The 13,544-nt window shown below is 43.6% G+C and overlaps 1 protein-coding gene across 2 annotated transcripts in view; it reads left to right on the top strand.

Moving 5' to 3' along the window:
- Window positions 1–13,544, top strand: part of TNR (tenascin R) — a 417,184-nt gene that overhangs the window by 327,195 nt on the left and 76,445 nt on the right. For both annotated transcript variants that reach the window (XM_060643572.3, XM_060643571.3), the window contains exons 5-7: window positions 4,450–4,713; window positions 7,989–8,104; window positions 10,482–10,632. In XM_060643572.3, the coding sequence (XP_060499555.1) occupies window positions 4,450–4,713; window positions 7,989–8,104; window positions 10,482–10,632 (531 nt within the window). The remainder of the gene's footprint in view (window positions 1–4,449; window positions 4,714–7,988; window positions 8,105–10,481; window positions 10,633–13,544) is intronic.

Raw genomic sequence — 13,544 nt, 5'->3', positions numbered from 1 at the left:
AGAAATGGGTAAATTTGCAAACAAAATCTTAACCTGACCCTGGATCCAGACTGAACAGTAGATAAACCCACCTGGCCACTCATGGAAGACACAGCAGCTCCTGGCATAACCGCAGCTCGGTTGACTCCAAACCATGAACACATGTTACCTCCAATATATTACCTCTGTGCTGTTTGAAGAAGACTTCCGGAGGCCCAGATGAATTACTTCACAGGTTCCCCAAGCATGTGAGGAAGGACAGTTGCATAACCTCCACCTGTTTCTATAGCAACCCTGGAGCCACCACTCGTTGTAGGAGGTGCTGCTCTCAATGCCTGCCTTTCAAACCAAACACTACAGGTCTCTTCCAGAGAAGTATCTAGGTCATTATCTAAAGTGCTACTTTGCTTGCTCTTTGTGAAAAGGCTGTGGGAGAGGGGGCTATTTACCCACTGTTTGCCATTTCTGGCCAGATGCACACATCACAGTGTCACTGCTCCCCCTTGCCAGCAGGAGCGAGGACAGGAGAGAGAACAAGGAAGGTGAGCTCGTGGAGAGCCACAAAATATACCTCTGCACGTGTCATTCTTTTCTCTTTGGCAAGGCCATGGCAAATAGCTGCCCACTGTGTGGGCTTCATTCTGAGCCCCCCTAGACCACTAGAGCTTGGATACAATTGAATAGTGTCAACAAGGCCACTATATTTGACTCTGAGCCTTGATCTTTGCTCATAGCATGCCATGGGACAAAATCTCAACCTTTCTGCCTCTGTTCTCTGGCCGTGTAAAGATAATAGAACAAAAAAATGCATGAATATGAGCACTCAAAACAGGCCGTAGAAAGAAGCTACACTGGGCTTCTCATGTTACAAATTTAAAAAGCAGCAGTCCAGAGAGACAGAAAGATTTTTCCAGAGCCAGACCGCTAATTAATGGCGGAGAAAGAATGAGAACCCTGGTCTCCTACCAACTTCTAGCACTCTTTAATCCTCTCCAGGCTGCTGACTAGAGCGGAATTGAAAAATAAAAATTTTAAGAGCCACATACATAAAGAAATAATCTTTTGATAGGAAAGCTGAACCCTGTCAAATGAGTTTTTAAGGTGTTAGAGGTGGGGTAGAGAAGCATGTTAAACTATTTGTCCACGTCTGCCCCCAGTGAAGGAGGTTAGCACAGGATCTGTCCAGTGAGCTGGCCAAAACTCCCCATGAGTCAGCAGGATTAAAGAACCACCAGAGCAGGGACTTGAAACAATCCAGATTGCTGTTCCCTGGACTTCAGTCAGACCTGCGGAGATCCATCAACGTCAGCCTCTGCCTCTGCCTGCACTGCAGCCAGCCAACCTTTGGTACCTGAAATTACTCGCTCCTTGGAGCAAGACACTTCGTGGAACTAATTCCAACTGCTCTCACCACATATGTGCACAACTGAGGCAAGATCTAAAAAGTCAACGGCATGGAATCTTTGCGGATAAGCAACTCTGATTCTTCAAGCCACAGTTCATTCCTTTTTAATTGTCTGCTCTTCCCCCAAGTTCGAAGTCAGAATCCCAAAGAAAGTAAGACCACGAACATTTTGCTTCCATCCCAGACTCATTGAATCAAGGCATATGGCTGTTCTACAGTGTTTTTTAATAGCTCAATACCATTTCATTTTAGGAGAATTACTGACATCCCAGTACACGGCTGCCGCTAAGGCATAGAATGAATTGTGGTGGTCTTGGCTTCTTCCATTGAGCCACGGCCCCCAAGAGTACCTTCCACCACAAACAACACCATTGCTGCTTTCTCATCACAAGTGAAGGCAGTGCTTACCACCAGGCTCAGGTCTCAAGATAAAAAGTTGCCAAGTTAAGCTGTCAAGATCAAAAATCCTTCTATACTCCCCTTTTACCTTAAAATCCCAAAATTCTCTGCTTGGATCATTATTCGTTTTATTTTCTGGGAGAATGAACCAAAAAGGAATACACTGACTCACCCCAAGCACTCTAGGAGTTATTGATGACCTGAAATTTGGAATGGCCATTTCTGTGACTATGACAGGAGAAGTCCCACTTAGGCAATTTGGAATCAGTTGTGTTGGATCGCAAGAGGCAAGCAGTAGAGAATCCTTTTTAAAATAAGTTTCTTACCTTTAGGATAAGCACCAATCCAGAATTCATGTCTTAAAGAATAGTCTGAACTCTCCTTTACTGCAATTTACTTTAGATGGCTGTGTATAAATGAAAAAAGGCATCTGGCACAATCCGTAACCTGTCCTACAGATTGTAGGGGAAAGAACGCTAGGTATGGAAGATATGGGTTTGAGAACCAATTCTGACCCAACTCTCTGAATTTTTAGCAAGTCCCTTAACCTGGGTCTCAGTTTCTCCACTTATAAAGTTGGGATCGTTATATCTACCCAATCTACCTCATAAGGCTGCCATTAAAGGACTTCTTAACATTTTATTTAGATGGTGTGTCTGAACATGTTTTATAGACCGGGAAATCCTGGGCAAATGTAGAGTGATAATTGTTTACTGACTAAGAGGTTCTAGAACCATTATGCCTCATTCAAATCCTAGCTTCTGTGTTTGCTGATTGTGGGAGCCTGTTTCCTCATCTATAAAATAGGAGTGATAATAAGACCTATCTCATAGTGTTGGTAAGAGAATGAAATGGGATAATCTGAGTAAGAATGGTTGGCATTGTGCCTAGGATACAATAAATGCTCAGTATAATCATGCAAAGCACTGACACATTCTATATATAAATCCATCTTGCCTTGGTCCAGGGGCTGGCGTGCATCACACAGGCTATCCCAAAGATCTCAGAGCCCTTCAAAGCTTTAATAATGTCAGCATTAGAAATGATATGAGCTTATAAATGATCGTTTGAAGTTTAATTATTGAAATCTCATTTACATGTATTTGGTCTCATAAATGAAAAAAAAAACCCGAATGTTTATGATTTTTTTGTTTCAGTCAGCATTCGCCATCTTCAATCAGAGAGAGCTCTGCTTTCTAGATGGTTTTATACAATGAATAGTTTGGGGAAAAAACAGTCAAAGCAAATGCCAAACACTGCACATATATGTTCCTAATTTCCATCCCATGAGTCTGAGTTAAAGGTCTAGTTATCTCTGCCTCTGCCGAGGAGCTGGGGGCACCTGTGTGAGCACAAGAGTGCTCCCCACTCACATGATCCTGTGAATGGCAGCTGGCTCAGCCCTGTGCTTTTGTGGAGGTGAAAGAGTGAGAACATTCAGAGGAGAGGCTCAAAGCCAACGGCAACTCATAAGCTAACTACAGTCTTCACTACATGTAAATTTATGAGTTAATTACAATGATTTAAATATCGTTCCAATTTTTTTAAATTTAATCTCTGGGCAGGTCCCATGACAGGCACACCCCCCAATTGGGCTCAAAGGTTCAATTATTTAATACACTAGTGGTGCGTCTTCACTTCCTAAGGGAACCATACATGAAAGACTATTTCAGTGAGGTTTATTCTTGGGTGATACTTTGAGTAACATTTGAGAAGTGGAACAAGAGAGAAAAAGCAAAGCCTTCAAGAATGCCTCTTTATCATCATCCCCAAGATCAAGGCTAATAAAATTAGTTTAACACAAGTTACATTTCTTTCAAATCTTAAACAGTCTCTTTTTAAAAGGGAAAATAATACAATAAAGCATTTGAAGGCCTTCATAGGTCCATGGCACCCAGAACTTACTGTTTTGGCTTCTTATATTTTGTAAGATAACCAGGCATAAGCCTTTATTCCCACTTGCCAAATCAAATATTGGTCCCCAGGGTAATCTGGTGACATATACTTATTACACTACCAGAAACGTTGGCCAGCTGTGTGCTGTTAAATATGTAACAACTAAGTCTCTAAGGGAAAAAATTAAAAACCTGGTTTTGTAGAATTTGCCAGTGTCCATGGTGGAAATACTCCTTCCACGGCCAATTTCAAAACACCAACATGACATACATCACTAAACATGGGGTCGGGAACAGTTTTGCAGTAGAATGCAATTATACAGTATCTCCACCAGAGAGGGACAACACATGTAAACCACCTCAAGGACGTAGATAAGAGTAAAACTTAGTGGAATAAGTTGAAAGGGACGAGTTTTGAGTATTTATTACCTTGTGTTTAATACAGTTCACTTAATTGTAAATTTATAAAGTTTAATCTTTAACGATGGCTCTGTGTAACAGCTGTCTTGAAAAACTCCTGAAGATCTGACATTCAACTTTCGCAAGCCAGCGAGAGCAGGCTCCAGCATACCACTCACTCAGGGCCCCGTGGAGATAGAAATACTGAGCACAGAAAAGACAACAAAAGGGAGTTACAAATCACTCAAGGCCAGCGAGGGGAGTAGAACATACAGACAGGCATGTGGGGTGAGATGTGAGGAAGAGAGTTGAGTCCAGGATGGGGAAGGCAGTCCTCTGAGCTCATGCTATCTGTGTATTGCCTCCCGGTAGTTGCCCCTCCAGAGGACTTGCGAGTGGCTGGTATCAGCGACAGGTCCATTGAGCTGGAATGGGACGGGCCGATGGCAGTGACGGAATATGTGATCTCTTACCAGCCGACGGCCCTGGGGGGCCTCCAGCTCCAGCGGCGGGTACCTGGAGATTGGAGTGGTGTCACCATCACGGAGCTGGAGCCAGGTCTCACCTACAACATCAGCGTCTACGCTGTCATTAGCAACATCCTCAGCCTTCCCATCACTGCCAAGGTGGCCACCCGTACGTAACATTTCCCCATCCTACTTCATTTTTCTTTTCTCCTACATGAGATCATGGGCATTCATGATAGCAGTGTCTTTTCTAAATTCTTCGGGGATGCCTGCAATAATCATTGCTCTTGAGGAAAAGGGCTTCCAACGTGATCCACTTAGTAAAGGGTAAATCATTAAAAAGGCACTTCCGATTAAGAGAATTTCCAAATGCAGGCAGCTCCCATCAATTATAGAACCAAAAGGACAAAAACCAATTATTGAGTTCTGACTTGTTATAAGCTTGAGTCTGATTAGAAGTCAAAGAAAGTACGAGACTTATGCAGACTTTGAATCTAGTTAGGGATTCAAAACGAGGAGATATGAAATAGGACGTATAATAAGCAAGTGCTAAATGGTATGTTACAGATGGTAAGTGTATAGCAGAGTGGGGAAAAAAATCTTATTTAAAACCACACTGACAACACCCACTTCCCCTCAGAGAGAAGTGGCATAATTTCTTCATGGTCTTTTGTTTAGCAAAATAGAGTCCGTCTTGATTATAAAAGGTAAAGCTCCAGAGCATAGTTTAGAAAGATTCAGTGGAGAGAAAGAGAGGTAGAGACAGAGGCAAAGGCCAGCTAAACTGCTCTCCATAAGCAAGAGCTTTTCTTTTTTCTCCAGAACAGGGAGAAATTCCTATAGGTGCATATCTGTGTTTTACACGTATTTTATTTAAGCACAGAAAATTTTTAAAAGCTTGCATACCAAGTATTAACATTGGCTACATCAAAGAGGAGAAGGAGGAGGAGGAGGAGGAGGAGAAGAAACAAAGGCACTGTTATTTTTTTTTCTTTAGACACCTCTGATTTCTTAAATCATCTTTTCCAATACTGCTTCTTCAACTCTCAGACACCAGCTGGGTGACTTCCAATTCCATTCAATTCTGACGTCATCTACCTGGAGTTAGCGTCAGATCCCACAGGTTAGGGCCTGTATCTCACAGAACTGCCCGGTCAGGTGCCAGTCACTGGTCCAAAGTTGTTCCCGGCACTTCTGATTGGCCCACAACAGTTTCCCGCAACCCTTCCTTGGGTTGGACAACTCCTTAGAAATTCACAGAACTCGGGAAAGTGCTTGACTTACCAGCACTGCTTTATTATAAAGGATACAACTCAGGAACAAGCAAATGAAGAGATGCATAGGGCAAGGGGTCGGGGGGGTGGGGGGGGGGGCTTCCATGTGGCTTCCTGGCCACCTCGCCCTCCCAGCACCTCAGCGTGTTCTCCGACCTGGAAACTCTCCCAACCCTGATATTTAGAGATTTTTGTGGAGGTTTCATTATGTAGGCACGATTGAATTGATCACCAGCCATTGGTAATTAACTCAGTCTCCAGCGCGTCTCCCCGTTCCCTGGAGGTTGGAAGATGGGTTGAAGGTTCTGATCTTTTACATCGTGACATGGCTTTTCTGGAAACCAGCTATCTAGCTATCTCACAATCATACAAAAGATATTCTTATCGCTCTGGAGATTCCAAAAGTTTTAGGAGCTGTGTGCCAAGAATCAGGGACAAAGACCAAATGCTTTTTACTACGTTGCACAGAGATTTTAGAGGTAGCAGGAAACTGGAACAAGATAGTAACCATGAAACAGAAGCCCCTGGGTTAGTAAATGGGACCTATCACCAAATAAGGGATAAGAGATCTCAGTCCATTTTATGTAGGTCCCAAAGGACAAGATGGTATTTGGATAATAAATGCCATGGAAGTTCAGAGAAAGGAGAGGTCAAAGAAAAAAGAGAAGGTCTTGAAGGTTTCACGGACTTGAATCACACTCTGAAGGACAGGGACAGGCAGAGAGGAAAGAATGCAAGAAATCGTCCCATCCCCTTGCTTTGCAGGTGACAGAGATCTTGTTAGAATACTGGATTCCCCCTATGAATGCCGACTCTGTAAATATGCCTATAATTATCTCTGTTTATATTTGACCTTTTTTTTTTTTTTTTTTTTAATTCCTCTGGTGCCTGAGAACCAGTTTTAAATATCTGCAATGATTGTGCAGAGAGGCAGGTCACCATCTGCCGCTTTTCCCACCTTGCTCCGGGATGAGTCACCACAGCAAGTGGCTGGCCCGACTCCCAGGCGTCTCCTCTCCGGTCCACGTGCACACACCGTGATGAGGTTTCCATCCCCCACGGCGTTTATTATGTCAATTCAGGGCATCCCCTCAGGCAAGCTCCCAGGTGACAAGACAAAATCATGTAAACTCACCTGACATGCCTTCGAGTGGGTTCAGAATCAGACCTGCCTTTCAACCCAGAAGCACCGAGGAAGCTTCCAAACAGGAGGGATGAGAATCTGTCAGTTTTCCAATGGAATATCCCACGAGAGGCAAAGCTAAAATGGGAGCAGGCTCCCTGGAGAACTGAGAAAAGTCATGCTGCCGTATTTCAGGGCTGGTAATTGGAACTCCATTAGGACAGGCATAGCTCCACCTCACGGAACCTATGCATGTCCGTGCGTGTGTGCGTGTGCGTGTGCGTGTGTGCGGATGGGGGTCATATAGGGGGCGATTAAAAAAGGAATTAAAAACAAGATAAGTGAGGCAAAGGTGACTGAGGGAGCTAAGGGACAAATAATGAAGGAGAACCAGAGAAAAGAGGGAGACAGTGGAATGAGAGCCAAATTCCCAGTGTCTGCCATTGTCCTATGTGTGTGCCTCTGCTTTCCTTGTGTATGTGAAATGGAACTCTTAGACCATCCGAGACTTGGTGATGTGGGCTAAGCAGAATACACAGACTGCCCGTCAGATGACCAAGAAAAGCGTTCTAGTCTTTATTCTGAAGTTGGCTTGCTCCACAACTTTAGCCAACCGTCTCTGTACCTCTCTTCCCGGGTGTGAAATGGGGACATTTTATTGCCTCTCAGGAATCCTTAGAGCCTCCAAAGGTAGTGTTCAAATTCTCTGAGAAAGGCATCATATTAAATACCAAGGTTTGCCACATTAGTAAGGAAAGGAAAGGGTGTCTTTGGTCACCTATTATGCAATAGAAAGCATTTAAAAAAGTAGTTATTAGATGATTTGTTAAGCTCACTCAGGTATTCATTCACCAATACAGAGCGGCACCAGGGCCACGACAGAGCAGGCCAGTCCTGCACGTGGGACCCACGGTGTTTGTCGTAAGATTGAGATTGCCCAGCAGACCCGTGGTGTGGAGGGATTGTACCCAGGCAAAGCCCCAGGTGATGCTCTCTGTCCCTGCCAGGGACAGCCATGACATGGTCACCCACATTGCTGTGTTCCAGATCTCTCTACCCCTCAAGGGCTACACTTCAAGACGATCACGGAGACCACTGTAGAGGTGCAATGGGAGCCCTTCTCATTCTCCTTCGATGGATGGGAGATCAGCTTCATTCCAAAGGTAACGCCCATCTGTCACACTGCTAACCAGCCTTATGTGGAGTATTTGTACCCTCAACTTGGAATCCGGGGCTTCAAGGAGGACACTGCCCAATACCTCTTTCCATGCCACTGAGGATACAAAGGGACCTTTGTGGTGTCTGGGCTCACAAAAGCATGGTGGGGACTGACTAGCGAGAGTGGCCCTGAGCCTACCAGCCTGGCCTTGGAAGACAGGATGTGGGAAGCAGCCACCAGGCCCCAGCTCTCTGCTCAGCTCTAGGGTTTGGCAAGCTATGATTTTAGCGAGTCTGAAAACCAAAGCTTCAAAACTGTGGGGCTTCTCTTTAGGACACAGGGAAAGCCAGACTGAACCCGTCACATAGCTTCATTCCATGCAGAAGATGCACCAAAAGTCAGCTTGTGTGGCCTCAGTCTCTGAAGGTCAGAGGCATAACCCCAAAACACCTTTTGTAACATATTAACTGAGAAGATTTTTCCCTTAACCAAATTATGCTATTAGTTTTTGAGTTAAAACGGTATCCTGATTCCTTCCTATTCTTTGAAGTAAGTATTTTATTTTGTTCATCTAGAACAAACTTTCCCAAATTGCCAGAGGTGCCTGCCTAGTTCTGGTTTTCCAGAATTTGTTGACCCGACTGATACCCTCCCTACCTGTAGCACTCGTGGGAGCATAATGTTCACTCAGGTGCCTTATCCCCATCTTCATCTTTCAATATCAAATAGCATTTTTTCAGTCATTCATCAGACTCAATGACAGATGACACATATTTGGCTAACAAGACAGAGATCTCACCATCATTTTACTTCAAAATTCTTCGAGGAATGGACTGCTGGAGCTACAAAAGGCCTCAAGTTCACAGAGTCACAAAGTCTGAGCCTTCATCCAGACCTGAGCTGTCAGCACAGAGCCAGACACAGGGCTTGAACCCACGAACCGGGAGATTATGACCTGAGCGAGAGTCCGATGCTTAACTGACTGAGCCACCCAGGCACCCCTACATCTAGTTTGTTTATAGGGATTAAAACTCAGCAAACTTAAAGAACATTAGATAGCTGGTTGGTGGCAGGCTTAAAATAAGAACCCAGGTCTCCACTTCCTATTGCAAGGTTCTATCCACTAAGTCAGGACTTTCCTTCTAGATGGATGTAGTGTCGCAGCAAGCTAAATATATCTGAACAGGCATTCTGTACAAATACCTCCTTATATGTCTTATCTGCATTAACATGGCCACTAAAGTATGTATGGTAGGCAGCTGGGTGTATAACAGGGCAGAGAGAATCCTATCACCCTGATCTGAGGCAGGAAAAAAAAAAACAAACCTGTGCTAGGTTTGCCTGTTTAATATCTAATACGTAAAATTCTAAATAAGACCTTGGCCAGGGCATGCCAAGATCAAACACATGGCCACAGAGAATAACTGTGTGATCCGCAGGTTGCCGCCACTGGCTGAGGGAGGAGGGGTGGGGAAGGGGCGGAGGGGCATGTGTCACATTGATTTATGGGTATGGCTATAAATTACATATAGGGCACTCCAGGGGGACATAAACAAAGTCCAAAGAATAGGGAAGAAGGGAAGTGACACAAAGAGTCTTCTTGTCCCCTCCATTTCCAGGGACACATATAGAAAATGTATAATAACAGACGCCAACAGATAGGTAGATGATCCTGGATCCAACATCATCAGGTTCATCTTTCTCATCTCCTCATCCACCGACTTGTCTCTTTCCTCTCTTCTTTGTGTTACTCTTTGTTCCATGCTCTCTTTTTCTCTTCTTTGTACTTCATAGCTGGTTGTATCACTGACTCCTAACTCATCTGGGTGAAGGGAAAACAAGAGATTGACAGATTTGCATCCAGTGTAACACCATGAGAAACTCCAGATAGAGCAAAATGATAGCTCAGCTCATTCAAAAACTGAAAATGTCTCAGTGTGAAAAATGTTGTGTATACGTGAAGATGTTCACAGACACGCACACAGACACAAGTATACTCTTCTCAAGAGCCAAGGGCATGTTCATAATAATGCCAAAAAATCTGATGGATGTTAGCCGTAACCATCAAACATTGAATCTTTGGCAAGAGTAAATCGACATCACCTTATGACCAATTTGTACTGGCAAACTCAATAGACTAAGGAAAGGCCAAAGAAATGTTCTTGAAAATGGATTCTCCGTTTGCCAAATCTCATAGAGTGATAGGATTCTTACTGAGTCTACTGGGACTTTTTCCTGGCCCCAGATATTCAGCTGTCAGCATCAAGAATAGATGTGGGCCCCAGTTTTAATTCACAATTTACCATCAATGTTTCACACTTTTCCCTCCCGGTGATTTTCTCTTCTGCTTTTTCTGCTTCTCCCTTCCTCCCACCCTCCAGAATAATGAAGGAGGGGTGATTGCACAGCTCCCCAGTGATGTAACATCCTTCAATCAGACAGGACTAAAGCCGGGGGAGGAATACATTGTCAATGTGGTGGCTCTGAAAGAGCAAGCCCGGAGCCCCCCTACCTCGGCCAGCGTCTCTACTGGTGAGTGCCTCCAAACCTTCTTCCTATGCCTATCCATTAGGTCACTCTGGAGAAAGGACTGCAGATTGCCCAAGAAGTAGAGAGACAGAGGGTGCCAGGTTTTCTCCCAGAGCTGAAGATGATTTGGGTACCTGGAGATAGAGCTACCCTACCAGATACTTAGCTGAACATCTTCCCTACTGCCAATCCTTGCAAGCACAGAAATCTGGGAGCATATTCTATGGGGGAAATTTTCTGTTAAGATTTCCAGTGTATTTCTTCTGATCTTAAAGAGGCCTCGTTTGCCACCCCCTAGTATCTTGAGCTTTGGAACCAGCAAGAACTAACTCACTCCTATCTATTGTGAGATCTGGAGAAAGTCATCCAACCCTTCCCAAACTTCCCATCACTTTCTAATGATGAACAACAATACCTCCTTCTTTGAGTTGATGTGAGAATTAAATCAGAAAAAGCACACAAAGTGATTAGCACTTTGTTGATGGCAGGTGAGTGTTCAATACCCAGTGTATACACACGTACTCAGAGAACACACTTAGGAGTGAGAGCAGGCGGAAACAAATCATCCGAAACCAGGAAGTGTGGGTTGGGTCACTGTTTAAGGTGATGACTTAAGTTGATTATTATTTCATCCCCACAGTTAATCTTATGCAAGATCATTGTCTCTAGATTTGATTCAGTACCTGTGCCATATTTTGCCTTCTTGTTTTCTTAGCTAACAAAGGAAGGCCAACTTTAATACTGTAAATTAACAAATATGATGCATATGCATGTGCCCTTCCCAAGAACTTCTCAAAAGTTACAAATAGCATCTGGTATCATTTTTGGTTCTCATTTTATTGATGGGGGAGCTGAGACTCAAAAGTTAAGCATTTTCCCCTTTTAGTTAACAGAAACTGAGATAGGGGAATATTGGTACAGCTTTATTTTTCATAAACCCACACTGACACCTAAGAAAGCCAGTCATGAGTTTAGGACAAAGGCCAAGTTGGCCAGAAAGAGGAACCACAACACCATGTAATGAGACCATGTTTATGGACTGGTGATTCATACTTTGCTAATTAGATCCAAACTAAATAGCATCAGGTGCTGAGGCTTATGCTCAGTCTAGAAAACATTGGTTTTAAACTATTGTGGCATTAGATTATGTTCCATTAGAGCACTGGGGCTCCATGGCAGTGGCTCAGGGCAAGGACGAAGGGGAGATTTGAGCCTCTGATCACACCCACACCCAGGCCCAACACACCCTCCAACCAAGGCAGTGCCACGTGTTTTGTATTTTGTATAGTCATTTAAGATTTTGTTATTTAAGAGAAAAGAGTATTATTTCCCCAACAAAGGCTTTAAAACTACTGTTCTACTGCAAACATGTTTTAGAAGAAACTACTCCATAGCCACAAAACCTAAAAGTACTCTGTAGAAATTTCTTCAGACGCCAGTGACTAGAGCTTTTCCACAACTCTATCCCAAAGGTGATGCTGGAACCTGACATTTCATGACATGTGCTCTTCCTCTGGGATGGAAAGTTTCAGGTCCCCCAGTCATTCCTGTGAACTGATATGAAGCAAGCATGAGTGGAAAACAAAAGCCTAGACAAAGAAGATGGTTCAGAAGAGGGCAGAGAAGAGCATTACAGCTGTAGAAAGTTCTTCCTCCACACTTGGGGAAGATAGTCTAACCCTGCCTCAGTCTTCTACTCAAACCACATTTTTGCAAAATTTGCCATATTTTTTGGCTTGGAAGCTCCCTAAGATTCAAATTCCAGATTTAAAAATCTGTGGTAACGTTAGGCACATTTTTTTTTTCAATTAAGAAAAATGTCCTAGTTAATAGCTTGGCATTGTGTACCGAGTCATGAAGAAATGGAAAGAAAAATATTTATTCCAGTTTACTTTTTGAGTAGAACATGTGTTTGTTCAGAAATTAGGACTTAATTGAAAGCAAGCTGATACCAACTTGACTGGAATCAAGACACCACTACTAAGTGGCCAACAGAAGGGCAGAATCCAAGAGTGGCTACAGAAGAGATGACTGTCTCCAAACCCTGTCTGCTGTTTTCAGGAAACGATTATTTAATTATTTCCTTCTGCTAAGGTCTGACCTACACCAACCCCCTCCTGTGAAGTTCTGAGTCCTCATAGACACTCAGACTGGCTTCTCTTCCAGGCAGGCCCTCTGGGGAATGCAAATTATAAGACCTCCTGCAGCTAGAGCCAGATTTGTGCTGCAGATCATACACTAATATGGACAATCCACTCCGATTAGGGTCTTGGAGATTTAAAGAGTTGGAGGACCAAAGCCTTACATGGTCATCGGAGTCTCTGACATCTTCTTTTCTTTTTTCTCAAGAAGCTCCAGCTCTTTGAAATGCTTCCCCTTCTTTCACATGGACACAGAGAATATTCACTCATTCCTTTTACTCAACACCCATTTCCTGAGTATCTATGTTTCAGGTTTCAGGCTTTATGCTTATACAGCAGCTAGAAGACCATTTCTCCCATTTCACTATTAAATTAAATTTAAAGGGTCCAAGTTACCTGAAACCATTAAGTTCAGCATGCTGAAAACATCTGGATGTGTTCTGTTAAATAATTATTACCCCAAATATGAAAAACAGAACTTCATTTGAACTCCAAGCCAGGTGGTACAAAATGGCCAGGTGATTTTCATTTTGGTGGATGCTAAGCCAAAAATCCTAAGCTGGTTAATAGAGAACAGGACTGGGCTAGACCCAGAAAGAGGGTGGAGTGACCAGGGAAATGTCCTGATTGAGAAGCCCAGAGTCAGACTGAGTCCATCCTGAGGGAGACGCTCCATTTTGGAGACAGTAGGAGGTGGTCCAGTGTGGACTGGTTTTAAAAAAACAGTCCTAGTCAAGACTCTCTGGGAACAAGAAAGAGAAACTTTCTTATACT

Source organism: Panthera onca, chromosome F1 (genome assembly GCF_046562875.1).
Source record: "Panthera onca isolate mPanOnc1 chromosome F1, mPanOnc1 haplotype 2, whole genome shotgun sequence".
Lineage (NCBI taxonomy): Eukaryota > Metazoa > Chordata > Mammalia > Carnivora > Felidae > Panthera > Panthera onca.
This window is presented reverse-complemented; position numbering and strand designations above follow the sequence as displayed.